Below are 19,631 nucleotides of genomic sequence, written 5' to 3'. Positions count from 1 at the left end.
AGGACTCTGGGGGCTTGGGGAGTAGGAGGGACAGCTCCAGCCCCTCCACAGGCCCACCTGCCTCTGTTCCTGCAGACGCTGTCCATGCTTCCTACCAGGATCCTGCGCCTGCTGGAGTTTGTGGGGTTTTCAGGAAACAAGGTAACCACCTGACTTCTGGGACCTCTGAGTGGCTCAGCTGAACAGGGTGAGGCTGAGGGGCTGCAGGATCTATGTGCCAGTAATGGCACAGCACCCCTCAGTATGTGGCCCTGGACAAGGCCCAGGCCTTTCTGAGCTTCCGTCTCCTTTCCAATCAGATGGGGCCAGTGATACCTGCCTGGCCTCACACAGGGTGAAGAGGCTCTAGGGTAAGGGTGGGTATGAAGGGCAGCTTCGTGCAGTGGTCTGGAATCATGTTCTCTGAGCCTGACCGGTGTCAGGATCCTGGTCCTCCTCCCTTTGGAAGACCTTAAGCAGGTTCTTTCCCTTGGGACCATTTTCTTGTGTGGGAAATGGCTGAGGGAAGCCCTGCAGACCTTGAGGGCAGAAACCAGAGGACTGAAGCACCCAGAGGCTTTGCTAAGGGCAGGAGTCTAAGTACTAGGTAGCAGATCAGGGGGAGCTCCCTGGTGGAGCAGGTCCCATGTGGCAGAAGGAACAATGGCCTGGAAGTAGGAGCCTTGGGTCATTCCAGCCTCATCTCCTTCTCCTTGTGATTTAGAGCAAAAGCCAACCTCCTCTGGGCCTTTTTTGGGTGTAACAAGGGACTTTTTTTTTTTTTTTTTTTTTTTTTTTTGACCACTGCCTCTCAACTTGAACTTCCTCTGACCTTTCCTGATTTTTGCCATGTCTGCAGACCTCTGTGTTATTATTTATGTATTATTCTTCCCAAAAATGGTTCATATTTTTTATGTAAGTTTATCTAAAGGAAACATTACTACATAGAAAACCCATATTATTTGGCACGATAAGAACATAATCATAGATATAGTGAGGGCCAAGCAATCTTGCAAAAGCAGGTTGTATGATCTGTAGAGGCTGTTTTCCTGTGAGAAGAGGTTTTTAGAGCGACAGGGATGTTGAACGCACACCAGCACGGGACTGAGGCTTTCTCCCTGATGCCATGAAGACAGAGAATTGAGAGGGGAAGACCCTTACTTGGGACTCTATGCCTCATGTCTGTCTGGAGACCTTTAAAATCTTGGTTGCCATCTGTGGTCCATGGCCCTGGTCCGGGGAAACAGTAGCCAGAGGCTCTGAAGGTCCCTTTTAGTTTTGTTTTCTTAAGAAGGCCGTTGGGTCATGAGAAGGATTTCAGGATGATGACAGGAGGGAAGAGGATGAGAAAGGCCAAGGGGTGGGATAATGTGGCCTGCCTGGCCAGGAGGAGAGCGAGGCGGTGTCAGAGTGTGAGGGCCCTCAGGCACCAGCTCTGGCTTTGTCTTATCCTAAAGGCAAGGAAGCTTTGGAGGGTTTGACGTAAGGGTGAGGTAAGTCAGATTTGTGTATTAGAAAGAACAAGAACACCCTGGAGAACAGACAGGATGGGCAGAGACTACAGGAAGGGATACAAGTGGAATCTGGCTTCTCCTCTTCCCCAGCCAGGCTCTAGAGTCTTCTTGTCCAGTCATCTTGGCCCCATCTATGCCCTGAGACTGTGGTTAGGATTATTTGCCTAAATGGAATCTGGCCTCCTCCTCCTCCCCCACCAGGGGCTGCTCAGGGGCTCAGTACCCACCATGGGGGCAAGCAGGTGAACAAAGGCAGGAACGGGGAAGGGGCTGTTGCAGAAATAGGGAACACCTGGACCCAAGCCTCTGCCCTGGCCTTGGCAGCAGTGTCCCCTGCCCCCCAGGAAGGCTGCTGAGGCCCCTAGAGGAGGCCTGGCCATCAGGATTCCAGATGTGTCTGGAGTCCAGCGCTGTCCCCTCCCATTACCCCCCCACCCCCGTTCCAGCAGCACTGCTCTCAAGGCTGTCCAGCCACCTCCCAGGCCCCTGCCCACGCTGGGGCTGGCCTCAGCCTGTCGGTCTCTTCCCTCAGGACTACGGGCTGCTGCAGCTGGAGGAGGGCGCATCCGGGCACAGCTTCCGTGCTGTGCTCTGTGTCATGCTGCTGCTCTGCTACCACACCTTCCTCACCTTTGTGCTCGGTAGGTGCGCCTCCTGGGCAAAAGCTGGGGCTTCTGGGATTTGGTTGGCTCTAAGGGCAGGGGATGAGATGGCAAGGGATTGCAGGCCCTGCTTGGGTCCACAAGACGGAGGATGGGGCGCTGACACCAGAATCAACAGAGCCGCATCAGCTGTCTTCGGGCCTGGCTTGCTGACCACTCACTTCCTCACAATGTGACCAGGTTCCAACTTCATTTTTCTCATCTGTGAAATGGGGATGGCCATGCCCACCTTGTGCAGGGTGTGAGGGCACTGTAGTTAGGTCCTTGGGGTTCTGGGCACTACCTTGGCAGGCATGGCTCTTTGTTATTGAGTCTTGTGATGTCCCAGGATGATATCTGTATCATCTTATTTAATGCTCACATCATCCTGGAGGTAGAAGAATTATCATCCCCATTTCACAGAGAGGGAAATAGAGGCCCTGAGAAGCTCCTAGTGGGTTGCTGGAGGGATTACAAGAGCTGGTGGTGGTGATGTGTGTTGTCCCTTCACCTCCTTTAGGTACTGGGAATGTGAACATTGAGGAGGCAGAGAAGCTCCTGAACCCCTACCTGAAGCGATATCCTAAGGTGAGCCCCTGCTTCCTGCTGCAACACCCCCAGCCAATGTGTGCCTTGTGGACCCACACAGACCCACGTGCGTGTCATTGCAGGGCGCCATCTTCCTGTTCTTTGCGGGGCGGATTGAAGCCATTAAAGGCAATGTTGACACAGTGAGTAATGGGGGTCTGGGCCAGTGCTGGCGACTCCTTGGGGTCTCCCAGACCAGTAAGCAGACAGACACATACACAGACACACTAGAGACAGGGCAGACTGGGAGGAGTGCTCCAAGGGAGAACCAACAAGACAGCAGGGTAGGAGAAGCAATTCTGAATGAGACAGTCTAGGAAGATGAGGGAGGAGGTGGCATTTGTGGTGAGTAGGATCTGGCAAGGAGCTGTAAGACTGCAGCTCCCTGCAGAGGGAGGTCCTTGAGTGAGGCAGAGTGGTGGGAAGGCCTACTCAGGGCATGACGATGGGCACTGAGAATGGCACAGTAGTGGTGCCAGGGTGTGAGATTGGCACCTTGGTGGCCTGGCTAAGGAGTCTGGACTCCATAGGTGGGACGGAGCCAATGAAGGGGTTAGAGGGGGAGGGTCATGGGTCTGGCAGAATACCCAGGATGGACTGTTACAGTGTGGCGTTCTGGGGTCTCCAGCTGGCCCTGGATCTGATTCCTCAAGCAGAAGGACAGATGCCCTAGGTCCAGTTCCTTTCATGAGAGCTACTGGAAACTTTGGAGTCTGCTCTGAGGTGCAGACATTATTATGCTGCTTTAATATTAATAACTTTCCACTGCCTCCTATCCTTCCATTATAGCTCTGTCCCATCCTTTCATTTTGTGCTGAAAGACTAGAGTCCCAGAGTTGGGCAGGAAGTGAGACTTAGTGGGTAGAACCAGGACTGGAGCCCAGAATTGTCCCATCTCCCCAGTGCTGTGGCCTGCCCTCCCTCCCTAAGCCTGGCACAGGGCTAGACTAGACCTGTGGAAAAGGCTGGGTCTTCTATGCGATGTGGTGGGGTGGTGGGGCCATGAGGCTGACCAGCAGGTGCCCACAGGCCATCCAGCGGTTCGAGGAGTGCTGTGAGGCCCAGCAGCACTGGAAGCAGTTCCACCACATGTGCTACTGGGAGCTGATGTGGTGCTTCACCTACAAGGGCCAGTGGAAGATGGCCTACTTCTATGCCGACCTGCTCAGCAAGGAGAACTCCTGGTCTAAGGTGGGCTGACACCAAGTGTTGGGGTCATTGGGGGACCGGGCCAACACAGCCTGGCCATAAGACTCCAGACCATAAGAGCCAAACCCTTAACTGAAACCTGAAAATCAGCTGGAATTTTAAATAGAACCATAAATTCTAATAGGTTGGAAGGAACTAAAGACCATGAGGAGCAGATAAAGTTTAGAACTACAAAGCATCAGTCAACAGTTTTAGTCATAAGGGACAGAAGCATGGCTCACACTGTCTAGGTGAATGCTGTCCAACAGAACGTTCTATTATGATGGAAATGTCCTATTTCTGCTCTGTCCACTGTGGTAGCCACCAGCCACATGGGCACACTGAGCACCTGCAGTGTGCTAGTGCAACTGGGAAACTGAATGTTTTCAATTTTATTTAATTTTAATTAGTTCAAATTTAAATTTAAAATGTCACACGGGTTTAGTAGCCACTGTATTGGACTATGCAGGTAAAAAACACAAAAGGCTCTTTGGTTCATAGAACTAAACATTCTAGGCACATCTGATTTCAGGTACAGCTGGATCCAGGAATTCAAATTATGTCATTTCAGCTTGGCGTTTTTCCATCTGTGGCTGTCCTCTGCTCTGTGACATCTTTGCTATGCAGGCAGGTTCTCTCCATGTGATAGACAGGGTGGCCAAGGACTGCCTGCTCCTAACTCAATATCTTCCCTTCAGTTTCAACCATAGTCCCACAACAGAGGCTCTTGGGTCTAGCATAGATCACATTTCAGTGCCTGGAAACAGGGGTGGGAATACTCCTCATGGATCAAGAGTAGAAGGGTGGTTCTCCGGAAAAAAATGAGGTGATGTCCCTATAAAAAGTGTTGGTTTGGGGGGAAGCATTAAAAAGATACCATGAAGGCAAAGTAAAGCAAAGCAGATAGATGTCTACCATAGGTGAAAACTTACAACATTAGGGTAAGTGGTAAAATAAGTACTATAGTAACGATAGCACAGAATTCTGAACCAAGAGTCAGAATCATAGAGATCATCAGAGAGCATCCAATCTGGTATTGGCAAATGTATAGAATATGTGTCTCAGTGACCTTAAATCCCTCTCATCCCTCCCCACCTCTGCATGGAAGTCCCTTTTCAGTGCCCCTGCCTGGAGACCAAGCTGAAAGGAAATTCTCTAGGTCCAGGGCAGGCAGAGCTGGAGGAGGGAGCAGGCTTTCACTGAGCTCTGTGTGCCCAGCATTTGCCATTTCCTCCACACTACACCCACTGAGGTAGAAGTTATCTGCATTGGACGCACAAGGGACCTGGAGGCCAAGAGAGGGTATGTGACTTTCCTGGCCCACACAGCTGTTGGTAACAGACACTGGATTTGAAGACAGTTCTGTGTGATTCAGAGGCCTTTGCTTTTCCCTTGTTCCTTAAGTCCCACGGAGGAGGCCCCTCTTGCCTTGAGACCACCCTGCTGTTGAAGGTGTACTCTCAGACCCAGCCTTTGTGGGCCTGACATTCATTCCTCTTCACCTCCCACTCCCAATGAGAAAAACAACATCAGGGAAGGAACCTTGTTGAACTGAAGTGACCTAGAAGCCTTCCTATGGTGGAAGGCAGGCAGCTGGGTTCACCTACACAGGGAAGAGGGCTGGGGTGGCCTCACAGCTGCTGTGAGGAGCAGAGAGAGCGCCAGCCTCCCAGGTGTCAAGAAATCTGGACATGAGTCAACTCCATCTCCAGCCTGCTGTGTGACTTTGAGGTGGTTGGTCCCCTTCCCTCTCCAGTGCTTCCCTCAGAAGTGTTTTCTGGGAGTGGGGGTTGTAGCGCCTCGAGTTCGGGGCCTCATTCATTCCTAATCTGTAGCATTTGGCCATCAGAGGCCACCAACTTCCAGCTTTAGGTACTTAAGCTTATGGTCACTGCCATATGCACCAGCCCCTCTGCTCTGCATTCCTCTGCCTGAACTGTGCCAAGTCATCCCTGTGGAGCCTTCACTCCTGTGCTCTGCGACAGTGATGTGCTCAGGGCTATAGTGGGGGAATCCAAGGGGAACTCACAGGCAGCCCTGGGTAGCCCAGCCAAGAGGACAGAGGAGGAGGAATTAGGGTGGCAGAGTGGAGGAAGTGGAGCCAAGAGAACAGCAAGGACAGAGGCTCAGGAGCTAGGGTGCTGCCAAGAGGTTCTGTGTCACCAGGTGAAGGGGTTTGTGGGTGGGAGTGCAGGCGGCTGCAGAGGGATCTCCCCCAGGCCACTGGCTGTAAGCTTCTTGAGGACAAGTACTGTCTGTTTACACAGACCCTGGTAGAGTAATGCAGCAAAATAAATGTGTGGAGTCATTGGGCAATCAGATAAGCCTCGGAGACAGGACTCCCAGCAGGGGAGGCAGCAGTGTGGCTGCATAGCATCCTTTGATAACTTGGATGTCTGTGGGTCTCAGAACTCTAGGTTATTTTATCCATCCTAACTTCTGGTGATTCAGTGAGGGTAAGCTGTTTGGGGTGGCTGAGGGGTAGGAGAAGGCTCTTGGAGGAAGCCCGCGGCTGAGCCTGGTGAGAAGAGAGAGTGGCTTCCCAGGCAGAGGGATGGCACAGGACTGATGGGGAAGGAATGGCACAAGAGGAGCCAGACAAGCAGAGGGCCTTGAGTGGCTGTTAGGCCTTTAGTCTAACAGTGGGGGAGCCCCTGATGTGTGTGGCTTGGATCTGTGCTCTAAGAAATCCCTCCTGCAGTTGCTGGCACCCCATGTGCCGGGTCGAAGACATCCAGCAGTGAACAGAGCAAAGACCCCTCCATCTCAAGGCTCATATTCTAGTGGGAAGAGGGACAAGAAACACACAAATAGATGTGCAGTGTAATATGTCAGGCTGGTATGTGTAGTAAAGAAAAATCAGGCAAGGCCTGTCTGAGAAGACACCAGAATGAAGTGCAGGAGAAAGCTATGTGGGTATCTTAATGAGGAGCATTCCAGGCCAAGGACACTGAAAATGCAAGCGTGAGGGAGGGGGAAGCTGAGTGTGTTTGATATGTTCTGGAAACAGCCCCGGGGCCATTGTGGCTAGTGATGTGTGTGAGGGGGAAACAACAGGAGATAAAGTTGGAGAGGAAACTGAGGAAGATAGGGTAAGGGCTCATAGTCCATTGACAGGGAGTCTGGATTTTATCCTAAGCATGATGGGATATGAAGATTTCAAAGAGGGACTGACATGATCTGACTTTAAAATATCAGAGTGGCAATGGGGTGGACATGGCTTGCAGGGACAGGGGTGGGAGCAAGGAGATGGGTTAGGAGACCGTATGGACAAGGGCAGTAGAAAGACATCCCTGGTGGCTTGGAGCAGGGACCCAAGGTGGAGGCTGGTTGCAGTAAGTGGGATTCAAGAGCTATAGGAGGTAAGATCATCATGACTTGGTGACTCAGTTCCAGGGCAGAGAGGGAGAAGGTAGGGATGACACCAGGTTAAAGACAGGATGGGCAACAGTTTCAGAGGGGGTAGATTCTTCCCATACCCCCTCAAAGACCAGCCTTTCCTCATTTTTTGAAGGGTGGATAAAAGTGTGGAGGGCAGAGTGCAACTGGGAGTAACCCTGGCTTCAGCCTGGGAGGTGCCCCTGGTGGAGGCTGCTTTCTGGCTTCTCCTGCGACTAGACTCCAGGATGTTCTGCCCCCTTTCCTTCTCCACCCCCTACACTTCTTTGTAGACCACCCCCAGGTACTTCCTCAACAGCCCCAGCTAGCAGGAGCTAAGGTTCAAGGCTTGGCCACTGGAGGGCAGTACAGAACCAGGCTCCTCTGGTGTTGGACTTCTGGGGAAGGAATGTATCTGGAGGTGGGGATAGGGGTCTCTGCACAACTGCACCTTCCCTGTCTGGGTTGGCTGTGGATCCAGTGGGCAAGGCCCTTAAAGCCACACACACTTAGCGTCATTTCCAGCTCTGCTGCTGCCCCCCCCCCCCCCCCCCCCCCCCCACTCCATAAGTTCTGCAGTCCCAGGAAGCAGAGGCGAGGTACAGATTCCTTTCTAACATGGTCTTTTGAATCCTGTAGGGTGGTGTATGTACAGTGCCTGGCACACAGAAAGGCAGAGACCCTGAGCCGACCCCTGACACACTCTTGCAGCCTCACATCTCTTTTACACATTCTATGATTTGTGCTATTTATGCTATGATTTATGCTTCTTACTACATATCTCTGCCCCTCCCTGGCTTTGCTGAGGCTGTTGCCCTTGCCTGAAAGGTCCTTTTTCAGATCTCTGTGAATCTTCCCACTGGTTCTCAGGGGTCCAATCTAAAGTAATTGCTTCCCCAAAGCTCTTACTGTCCTCTTTGTATATCTCTCCTTGCCTCAGCACTGCCCTGCCCTGCACATCCACTAGTTGCTTGAGTCCTTCTCTCCACTGCTTCAGAGGGAGGGCAGCTACTTTAAGTAGACATGGGCCTTTCCTGGACTTAGCTCCCAGCTCAAGTCCTCAAGGTACTTCAGCTTCCTTACCCTCAGGGGCTTGGCTACTGTGCTGGCCTAGTGAGGTCTGAATGAGGTATCTGTGCCAATCTGGGGCTGACTGGAAGGCTGGCTGCTCACACCTGTTGCTCTGCCTTGCACAGGCCACCTACATCTACATGAAGGCCGCCTACCTCAGCATGTTTGGGAAAGAGGATTACAAGCCGTTCGGGGATGATGAAGTGGAATTGTTTAGGTGGGTCCTACCAACGCACTCTATCCTACGCCTCAGCCACATCTGCCCACAGCTGCCCTGAGCTGTAGGCACTAGGGAGGGTGGTGGTGGGCTTCTTAATTCCCCTGGCTCTGGGCTCCCTGACCCTCACTCAGGATTCCCCCATGTGCCCCATTCCCTTCCATAACCACCATCTCCTGCTGCTGCTTGTTCCAGCTCTTTGAATCTGCTCAGAGGCCTTTCCCCCCACTTCATGAAAGTGGTTTGTCAACATCTTTTCCACTGAGTCTCTTTCTTCTGGTCAATGGGACAGATGTGGACACTGCTGTCCAAAGAGGTCAAACAGGATGAAATCCACCCTCTGCCATTTCTTAGCTGTCACTGTGAACCATTTCAGCAGCTATAAAATGGGAATAACAACTTCTGCCTTGCAGAGTTGTTTTGTGAATGAAATAGAGACTATATTTAAAACCTTGGTGTAAGGCCTGGAGCCACTAAATGTTGGCTGTTTTTCTTAGTCTGTATTGCTATTTGCCTTCTGCGAAGTGTCTAGAGCAGGGCTCAGCCTCAGCAGGCTGAGGATGGAGCCTAGGGCCTTCCTCTGGCCATGGGTGAGGGTTGACCCTAATTTGCAGACCTGGAAGTTGTGGTAACCTGAGCTTTCAGCTACTGTTGTCACAGTCGTAGGGTGTTTATCATTTATCCAGTGCCTCCACTTCTCAATCTCATAACTCTTCCAGAAAGCCTGTGAGGTTAAGTATCTGTGGGGAGGAAGGATCATTTTTTTACCCTCTACTTTTTTAGGTTCTTAGCTAGAGACTGGCTGAGACCACCGCACCCCCCCCCGCCCCCCATTAATAAAAGATTAACAAGAGAAAAATAAACCAGAGTTTAATAACATGTATACCTCCTATACACATGGAGAGACCCTATACACATGTTTTCTGGAAAAACAGTAACTGAAATCGCCCAAACCATCTCCAGCTAAAGATAAAAGATGTTGGAGACAGGGAGCCAGTTATGGGAGGTTTCCAGGCAAAGCACAGTATTTAAGTCTCTGCCTCCTTTAAGAGTTTCTAGGGCTTTTCCTCCTCTTCCAGGTACAGAGGAGATGCCCCTACAAATGGAGGTCTCCCTTATAAATGTTATTGTCTCGGGCCCCTGGGTGGCTCACTAGGTTGAACATCCAAGTGTCCGACTTCAGCTCAGGTCATGATCTTATGGTTTGTGAGTTCGAGCCCAGCCCCATGCCTGGCTCTGTGCTGACAGCTCAGATCCTGGAACCTGCTTCAGATAGTGTCTCCCTCTTCTTTGCTCCTCCACCCACTCACTCGTGCATGTGCTTTCTCTCAAAAATAAACATTAAAATTAAAAAAAACAACAATGTCTCTTACAAAAGAGAAATTTCTACTCGGTTTTCAGAGCTTTTCCTATATCTGCTGTCTCTTAATCAGCCTAAAATAATCCTTATGTCACACAGGCATATTCTGGGGTAACAAATTCTACTCCCCTTCATATCATGATCTCCATTTAGAGATGAGAAAACTGGGGCCCAGAGAGGTTCCATAGTGAATAAGCAGGGGAGGTGTTTGGCAGGGAAGTCACAACTAGATCCAGCTGTTTCCTGGGCCTGGATGGCTCAAGCCTGAGGGTCACAGCCACGCCCAGTGCCTTTGGCACAAATCAGGAGTGTGGGATGGAGCTGAATGGGTGAGGTTTCCCCTGCCCCCCCCCCCCCCCATGTGGAGGCTTGCCCAGCTGCACACATTTTATTCTGCCTTTGGAAACAGCTGAGGCCACAACTCACGTGGCAGGACTTAATTAAAGGTTTGAGCTGTGTGGTCTTGGGCAGGTCCTTCCCTTTCTCTGGGTATTAGTCTTCCCTGTGAAACTGGGGTCAGGCTCCTCTGGCCTTCTGGAAATGAGGCCTGGGAGTGGTGAGACAACTAGCAAAGCAGGCCTGGGGAGTTTGCTGACATTCTCATGTCTGCCAGCTGATGTGGAGGAGGCCCCTTGCCTAGCCTCAGGAAGTGGGCAGGCCATAGCCACAGGCTGAGTCCAACACTATCCTATAAACTTGGGGAACCAAAGCCCAGAGAGGAGCGAAGCAGAGGCTGGGCAGGTTGAGGATCTCGGTCCTTAGTTTTTTCTCACCCTCCTCATCTCTTTCACAGAGCAGTGCCAGGCTTGAAGCTCAAGATTGCTGGGAAATCTCTACCTACAGAGAAGTTTGCCATCCGGAAGTCCAGACGCTACCTCTCTCCCAAACCAATCTCGTTGCCAATCCCTGCTCTGGTAAGTAGGAAGGTCTTGACTGGCTCTGCACTTGTTTGGGATTGTGGGGATTATCTGAGAGCCAGAGATACAGCTATGGCAAGGGGGAAGTGGATGAGGAAGCAAGACCTTCATACCTCAGGGGCCTGGAAAGGATTTCAGTTTATCTGAGACTGTTAGGGAAGCATACAAATGAGTCTGAGCCATCCCCTGCCTGAGAAAGTACTGGTCTGGTGGGGCTAGGGAAACAGGTGAGCAGGCTTCAGGTGCCTCAAGATGAACGAGCAGGTTCACACCCCTGTGCCCAGGCAGGGGCATCACTCAGCTGTTTCTGTTCCCACCCAGTCTGTTTCAGTCTTGTCACATGATTATAATTGTTTACACTGTCCCCCTCACTGGACCAAGCTTTTGAGGCCTGGGACCGTGTTCTGTTCGCCTCTGAAATAACAATAGCTGACAGAATTATTGGGCACTTGCTGTGTGATCAAGGCTCTTTACACCCCTTGCCTCATTTGGTCCTTAAAACAACTCAGAGTAGGTGCTGGTGTTATCCTCATTTTAGAAATGGGGATAATAATGCCTAATAGATAAGTAGAAAGATGTCTAATAAATAGATATAAACATAAAAACAACTTGTCCAGGTCACACAGCTAGTGAGTTGGGAATTAGAATTTAAATCTAGAATGGTTCCAGAGCCTATATTCTGAACCAGTGTTGTATGATGCTAATTCCATGCATGATCTGAGCTGGCATCAGAAGTTTCCAGCTTGTTAAAAGAGTGTTGTTTAAATACTAAGGTAACCCGAAAAGTAGAAAGGGCACTGCTTTTTTCTGGTCCTGGCTCCACTATTCACTAACAGTGTGACCTTGGATAGGGTTCCCTTTCCCTTAATGTAAAATATATACCTTGCCCATTTCATAGCGCAGTTCAGAGAATTAGCTGATAAAATGTGTTAAGTACTTTATAAATAAAAAAACTGAATATTAATACAGAACTTCTATATCCTGGATATCTTTAAACAAATTTTGAAACTGCTTATAGTTTGAAATGCATAATAAAACTATCATATGGGGGGGGGGGTATGGGAAGGAAAGGAATGGGGAAGCAACTATACCAAAAATTTAGAATTTCCCAAACTGTAATCTGCAAAATGTTTACTTATGCCTAAAATAGTTTTGTGGATTAAATGTACTCAAGAAAGTCTAAAAAAGTTTATTTGCTGTATATACCTTTTGGAGTCTTTATGTAATAATATGTTGTAAGTCTTCAAGAATAAGCATGAAGATGATTTTTTCCCTAACTTAACTGGCCACAGGCCTCTTTTTTTTAATGGAATATTTGCTAACTTGGGACCATATAAACCTTTTGAGGAATACTGGTTCTAAACTTAAATTCCATCCCTGGAGTATAACAAGAAACATAATAACATCTTTATAGAACTTTTTGTATACAAATCACTTTCACATCTATTCCCTGGTTTCATAGTTTAGGAAATGCTAACGCATTTACTATAAATGAGTATTTAATTTAGTATTCTGAGCTTCCTGAGAGTTGAGGCAAAGAAAGGAATCCAGATGTGTTTCATAGTATTTATGAGGGTAACTCAAGCCCAGTGCCTTGGGGGAAGAGAGAAAGTGACACAGTCTTAAGAGCTATTGGAAATCCTGAAGTGCTTAAGTAAATATGGTTCCTCCAATATTTATCCTGCCAGCTGGAACAGGGAGAACTTCCTGGAGAGTGTGGGTCAAGGCCTGGTCCTCAAAGTATGGGGAAAGAGTTTTGACAGAGAGGTTTGGGAAAGAGCTGAACACCCAGGGAAGCCATGAACAGAAGAGTAATTGAAAACTATGTGCAGCTGTGAGCAGAACATCAAGGATATGGGCCCATCTTAAATCCACACTGGTGTAAGGTGAGATCCCAAAAAGTGATGAGGCTCCCTGCCATGATCCCTTCAAGTCCACAACTACATAGGCTGGGCTGAGACTTGGCATAAAAGATTAAAACTATAAGGGCTTTTAATCTGAGCTGCCCATTTTACAGCTGGGGAAACCAAGGCTCCACTGGGGAGGAAACCTGACTGACTTGCTCCCCTACCCTCAGGAAATGATGTACATTTGGAATGGCTACGCTGTGATTGGGAAGCAGCCTGAACTCACAGATGGGATACTTGAGATTATCACCAAAGCTGAAGAGACGCTGGAAAAGGGCCCAGGTGACTACCCTCAGGCCCTTGAACTTGCTAGGCTGAGTCAGACCACAGGTCTTTAAAGTTGCCCTCTACCAAAAATGTCCTTCCTCCTCTATCCAGGTAATGAACCTTTGCCTTTCTAGACTGAGCTTCAGTGGCAGTTTCTCTGAGCTGTCCCTTGTCCCCCAAGGTAGGGTCAAGGCCTCCTCTGGGCTCCCACAACCCCTGGGCCTCCTTCAGTCAATCCTAATCTCACTGTATGGTCATTATCTCAGTATCTGTCTTTACTTCCCAGATGTGAGCTTGCTGAGGACAGGGACCATGTGTAAGTTACCTCTCTGTCCCCAGGGCCCAGCAGAGTAGGGGCTCCATGCAGGAACTGTTGCAGAAATAAACAAGCCTGTCTTCCCTCACTCCCCTGTTCTCAGAGAATGAGTACTCAGTGGATGATGAATGCTTGGTGAAGTTGCTGAAAGGCCTCTGTCTGAAATACCTAGGCCGTGTTCAGGAGGCTGAGGAGAACTTCAGGAGCATTTCTTCCAAGTAAGTGCTTCTGAGGCTGCTCCCACTCCAGATGGCCTACTGCTGGGCCCACATCTCCTGGGTAGAATTGGGTTTCTCCTTCCTCACATGCATTCCAGTGCTTGACCCTAGCCTACCCCCATTCACTACACTTTTACTAGTGTCTCTTCTATGCCAGGATTCTTGCTGGGCAGAGATCATTCAGACCTCATCCCCTACGGCCACCAGATTGCCCAACTACAGGGGTGCATCCACACAAAAGTTTCAGGTGAATGGTGCCTCCTGGAGTTTGTAATTCAATTCCACCTTTGAGGAGCACAAATGTTACAGATAGACAGCTATAGGCAACTCAATCTGGTATGACCAGGGCTATTACAGGAAAGCAGAGAGGACAGCAGGTGCCCTGAGGAGGGACCTATATGTAAAGCAAGATACCAAGAAAGGCTTTCCAGGGATGCCATTTTAACTGGGAAGTTCCATCAGGCAGAGAAAGAAAGGCAGGAGTTTTAAGTAGAGTAGGTACAGCATTCTGCAAAAAAGCCTGGACACAGGAAAAATACCTGAGGTTGGGGTGACAGTGACTAGGTCCTCTGCTGCCTGGGTGAAGTTATAGAGGGAAAAGGTACAGATGAAATGAGGGGGACTAGACTGAGAAAATCCTGGATGTTTTGCTTAAATGGTTAAACTTGATCCTGTAGACAGAAAAGATCCAGGAAGGTGACTGGGCAGGGCAGATTTGGGCTTCAAAAGGATATCTCTGGCAGACCAAAGAGAGTGAGTCAGAAGGGCCGGAATGGAGACCATAGACTTCCCAATTTAGTAAATCATTTAACCTGGACAAAGGGCATTGGGGACAGAGGCAGGCATGGGCAATACATGGCATGAGCCAGAAGTTGTTAGGGAATTGGGGCTCTAGGTGCAGAGGACTGGAAGCCTCTGCGGTGGATCTTAAGCCTTTCTGTGGCTATGAAGGGAAACCTCCTCCAACCAGAATTCATTATCAGGAACCCCCACTTGAGGGCATGGATTAGATCCTCCCTCTGGGGGAAGGCTCAAGAACCTATAGGATGTCTCAAGGGCAGAGCCTATAAGACATGTCCTCCTCTGTCCCACAGTGAAAAGAAGATTAAGTATGACCACTACTTGATCCCAAATGCCCTGCTGGAGCTGGCCCTGCTATTCATGGAGCAAGGCAGAAACGAAGAGGCTGTCAAACTCTTGGAAACTGCCAAGTAAGGCTGGAGGCTTGAATAGCCTTGGTCTTCCTCCCCCCTCAGGAGCTTCACCCTGGTTGGTGGCAGAGGAGCACAGGAAGCAGGAAGAGAGGGTGCTGGCAAGGGCATTATGGCAGTCCAGAGGCCAGGCCTGTGTCCCTGGGTACCCAGCTCTCACCTGGTGTAGAAGGCAATTCCCTCATTATCTGCCAGTGAGAATTGGAATCCCAGAAGTAGGGAGTGAATTACCCAGGGTCACAGCACAACTACCTGGTCACACCCAGGTCTCCTGCCTTCCAGCCTCATGGATTTACTTCTTCAAATCATTCCCTCAAGCTTGGGGACTCAACAGGAATAAGACTGGTTCCAGAGGGTGAGGGACTACCCATCCTTTCTGTTAATCCCTACTGGGCAAGGCCCAACTCTTTTAGACCACAATTTAAGCTTCTAAAAATCTTCCTTGGCCTAGTAGGTTCCTATAGTTCAGATTGAAAAGTACTTCCTCGAGCAGCCTTTTATGTCTGATTCTCTGGTCTCTTCCAGGCAAAACTACAAGAATTACTCCATGGAGTCAAGGACACATTTTAGAATCCAGGCAGCCATACTCCAAGCCAAGTCTTCCCTAGAGAATGGCAACAGATCCATGGTCTCATCAGTGTCCTTATAGTTTTATGCAGCACTCCCAGGCTGGAAGACAGCTGGACAGAGCTGGAAACATTTCAAAAAGATCCCCTCCCCCTGCCCTGCCTTCAGGGTCCACCGGTGCTCCAGTGGGATGGCACAACATTTGTATTCATGCAGAAGAGAAGTCGGCATTTTCACCAGTGTGGCCAAGGGCCTTTACCAAGGACAGAGCAGGTGGAGCCCTCTGCCTGCCCTATCACACATACGGGTACTTGTTTTTCACTGTGATGTTTAAGAGAATGTATGAAGAGTTTACATGTTAGAAATACATTAATGGTATCACAGTTGGCTTAAAAAAAAGTAACCAACCACCTGTAAATCTGTTTTAACCCATTCTAATCTGGAGGTAAATCTATGATGTCCAAGACCAAATTGCTTTTCAAAATTCAGCAAGGTCTCAGCTTCCAGGGCTGAAAGGACCCTTTGGAGGGTCTGTACCTCAAAAGCTTCAAGACTTCTGAGGGGTGGGCATAGAGGTTGCATACAGACACCCTCTACCTTACGTCTTACACTTACTTCATTTTCATTCCCTTAGTAACTCTCCAATTAAAAAAAATGAAAGTTGTCTCACTAAAAAGACATGTGAGTCCATCTGTAGGAAAAAAATATATTAATATTCACCAGTAAGAAATAGGGGTTGCCCGGGGGGGTGGAAGGGGAGCTGTGTGGCCCTTCTGTCGGGGGGAGGTTCTCAGACACAAGTCTGCATCCTCACTGTATGCCAAACTGAAACAACTGGGAATAATTTACGAAACAAAAATCTTCTGTATTTCACTCCAAGGTACATTTATTTACTGACAGCATTTTTCTTAGAATGGTTATTCTTGGCCTGTTGTATATGTTTTAGATTTTTTTAGTAAGAGAAAAAAGATATTTAATAAAACTTACACAACTTAAGAGATCATGCAACATCTATTTCAGTAAAATATGTTGCTTGAATTCTTGGGCAAGGCAGAAAGTCTCGATCAGAAGCCATGTGGCCCAGGTCTGTTTTATTTAGACAACATGTCTAAAATGTTTTAGAGTAAGTTATTAACATTTAAGAATGGGGAGATTTCACTAAAAATCTGGTTTCTGGCCTCTTATTTAAAAAGAAAATCCAATCTAGCAATACTGGGCTCATCCCTATAAGAAAATAAGGCAACAATCAGTTGGAACTGAGTAGGGACTGCTTTAAACACTTATATTACCCTTCTGGCCCCTAAAAGCATCTGAATTTTCAAACTCTGGGACTGTTACAGGGAGAATTCAAGTTTAGTGACCAACACCAAGTTTTACTATTCACAAGCTAATGACAGCATACTTCAACTTAACCATTTCCCTGGAGGGAAAAATCATGTACACAGTAAAAATATTCATCTGTGAAACGTGACTCCTCAAATACATGATGAATGCAATTTCTGTAAGGGAGAAACCACAGAGCTTTTCCAATCTTCCAGCATTGCTGGATTTTTAGTAAACACTTAACACTTGCCAGGGGCAGGTTAACATACAGCCAACCAGTCTTCTGTGACTAATACGAATGAAGTCCTAGGTTTTAAGCAAAGCAGATTCTCATTAGGAAAACAAAGCAGAAAAACCCTCATTCAAGATCATCTTGCAGCACTTAGTACTGTCAAAGCAGAAATGTCATGAAAGAAAACTCTCATTTTGTTAGAACTAGACACAAGAATGCTCTACACCAAGAGCAAGTCCTTTGTAGGTTCTCTCTCCTCCACAGCCTGGATTCTGGGAGACCAGCCTATTTCTAGGTTGTTAGGGCAGGGTGAGAGGGGTGGCTACAACCAGGCTGCTGAATGAGGGTGGCCTTTTGTGGTTCCCTCACATATTAGAACACTAATACTACTGTATACAAAGAAAACAGCACTGGTCACAGAATACCAAGCACAGTTGGCAAAAATTGCAGTTAAAAACAAAACAAAAACTTTTCATTTTAGGCACTTTTATTTTTTTTAAAAATTATGCCAGGATGTTTTTCTTGTCAAAGTTATTACTGATTTCCTGCTGAGCTTCATTAGTTAGCCTACATCACCTTATCTCTGTTGCCACGGCTGCAGTCTGACTAGTAAGTGAAATCAGTAGGGTTTGTCTCCCTTATGCCCCCTGCGGCTTGAGATAGTCTATTAAAAACATGTTTGGGAAGTAGGGTGAAAACATCAGGTGTCTAATACCATATCCTTGTACAGAGGCTTTGAAGGTGAAAATTCTGTCCTGGGCATCTCATTCTGTCTTATTTGAGCCATTTCTGGTTGGTGTTTCTCTAAGTAGTGCAGCTTTCCAGCACATCTGCCCTGGAGAGGCAGACATCAGGTGGAGAATTCTGGCCGAGAAGGAGACCTCAATTCTAGTCCCTGGATTGCTACCAATTTTCAGAGTGACCTTGGGAAGTCATGGATCCTCTAATAATTAGTAATTTGCACTAGATTAAGGCTCTTTCCTGCTGTCAACAGTACTCTGGTCAAGTACATTTCTGGCTTTTCATCTCCAAAATGAGGCAAGATATATACCTCCCTATCCTTTGCCAAAGCCTTGTATCCCCAAGCAACTTAACCAGGAATGACTGGCTTTCTCAATCAAAGACCTCTGTAATAGCCCAGCACACTTGGAGAGCAAATAATCTTTATTTTGGGAAAACCTAAATCCTGTTACACAAAGGAACTCCATTGTTAGGAAGTAGTAACTGTTTAATATGATCTAAACAGGCCCCTGGGAATGGAAAGTCTACCTCTGCCTCTCACTGGTCATAGGCCCTTGGACTGGCAAAGTGGCTTCCAGCAGTATGCTGGTCCCTATCAGCTCTCCCATGTGTTGGCAGGATTCCTTAATCCTTATCTCTCAAGTCCGAATGGGAATGTTTCCAAGACAGCTTTCGTCATTCACAGCAAAAAGTCATAACCTGACAGCAAAGCCAGGACCCTTAAAAGGCCAATGCCAACCCAAGACTTGGCTGAGGCCCAGGTGGAAGAGTCCCAGCAACTGAAGAATAGTACCCAGGAGGTTTTCAGAAAGCCTCGGCCTGCTGAGTGCTAGAATCAAAGAAAAAAACATCCAGAGAGTTCTCTGGAGTTACTCCTAAGTTTCTTAGATCATGGTGAGTAGACAAGTCTTTTCCTTTGCTTTAAATTTAAAGCGTTAATAGTGTGCCTTTTCAACAACTGTCTATATTGTTAGCACCATCATACTAATTCACTGTAAATGAGAGGTACCTGGATACCAGGCAAAAAAGGGAACTTCTCTCACACACACACCTCTCAGATGCAGCTTTCCAAGGTTGGAAAATGCCTTTCTGTTTAGGTTAGCAAAGCTCTTTTGAAATCTAGGGCCTTGAGAAATTCATTTCTAAATGAGCAATCTATGAATTGCTTCTACTGTATAAAGCCAACTGTTAAGTGACAAAATACAGTAGAGCCCTTCCTTTGGGAAGACAGTTATTGAAGGTTGCTATGGACTTCTAAAAGTTGACATTCAAGTTTAATCAGACAAACCACAGGCAATACCTCACAATTGACTGGATTGGGTTTTGTTTTCCTCACATCATTAGCAAACTGGTCAGAACACCAGATACCATATGCTCTGGGAAGAATAACAGCTAATATCAAGTGCTCGCTATTTACCAGTTGCTAGTCTAAGCACTTTACGTGTATCTGATCCTCATAACCACCCTATAATAAGGGGCTATTACTGCCATTTTACAGATGGGAAAATTGAGACACAGATTAAATAGCTTGCCCACAATCACACAGGTATTATACAATAGAAAGATCTAAAGCCAGGCAGTTGAATTCTAAAGCCCATCCTTTGCTGAACTGCTGGTCAAACTGTAAAATTATCAGTTTAAAGCTGGGTCTGACTTATATTGGCCCCTGGGCCACTATTAAGGGTGGAAAAAGTACTGGATAATAGCTCAAACACCAGAATCCTTGGCTTGAACACATGGAGCATTTTGTCTATGTGACATAGTTCTGGAACTGGCAGAATGTAGCCTATTACCACACCTCTAGAATGGACAGTGCCAGAGGCCAATCTCAATGGTTTCTTTTTCCTAAGTCTTTCTGATAGCATAATCCAGGTTTCCCAATTTACACAATGCCTAAAACTTGCTTTTGGAATGCCTAGATTAAGTACTATGAGGCTGATTGAGAAATAGGGTTCATTACTTTTTCAAAATCAACCAAATCTCACGGTTCACCACT

General features: G+C 47.8%; 1 protein-coding gene across 17 annotated transcripts in view; it reads left to right on the top strand.

The window, feature by feature from the left end:
* The window catches only part of TTC39A (tetratricopeptide repeat domain 39A), a 55,493-nt gene extending 38,203 nt beyond the window's left edge, over positions 1-17,290 (top strand). For 10 of the 17 annotated variants that reach the window (XM_045477328.1, XM_045477327.1, XM_045477333.1 and 7 more), the window contains 11 exons: positions 76-141; positions 2,026-2,134; positions 2,655-2,722; positions 2,806-2,865; positions 3,752-3,913; positions 8,485-8,576; positions 10,730-10,850; positions 12,871-13,042; positions 13,447-13,561; positions 14,656-14,772; positions 15,298-17,290. In XM_045477328.1, the coding sequence (XP_045333284.1) occupies positions 76-141; positions 2,026-2,134; positions 2,655-2,722; positions 2,806-2,865; positions 3,752-3,913; positions 8,485-8,576; positions 10,730-10,850; positions 12,871-13,042; positions 13,447-13,561; positions 14,656-14,772; positions 15,298-15,421 (1,206 nt within the window). In that variant the 3' untranslated portion in view covers positions 15,422-17,290. Of the gene's footprint in view, positions 1-75; positions 142-2,025; positions 2,135-2,654; positions 2,723-2,805; positions 2,866-3,751; positions 3,914-8,484; positions 8,577-10,729; positions 10,851-12,541; positions 12,729-12,870; positions 13,043-13,446; positions 13,562-14,655; positions 14,773-15,297 lie in introns of those variants that run through there. The other 7 variants (XM_045477326.1, XM_045477325.1, XM_045477330.1 and 4 more) reach the window with 5 other exon arrangements.
* Positions 17,291-19,631: the final 2,341 nt, after the last annotated feature.

The sequence above is a fragment of the Leopardus geoffroyi genome, chromosome C1 (assembly GCF_018350155.1).
Source record: "Leopardus geoffroyi isolate Oge1 chromosome C1, O.geoffroyi_Oge1_pat1.0, whole genome shotgun sequence".
NCBI classification, from domain to species: Eukaryota; Metazoa; Chordata; class Mammalia; order Carnivora; family Felidae; genus Leopardus; species Leopardus geoffroyi.
The sequence above is the reverse complement of the archived record's forward strand: the minus strand, read 5'-3'. Positions and strand labels throughout refer to the sequence as shown.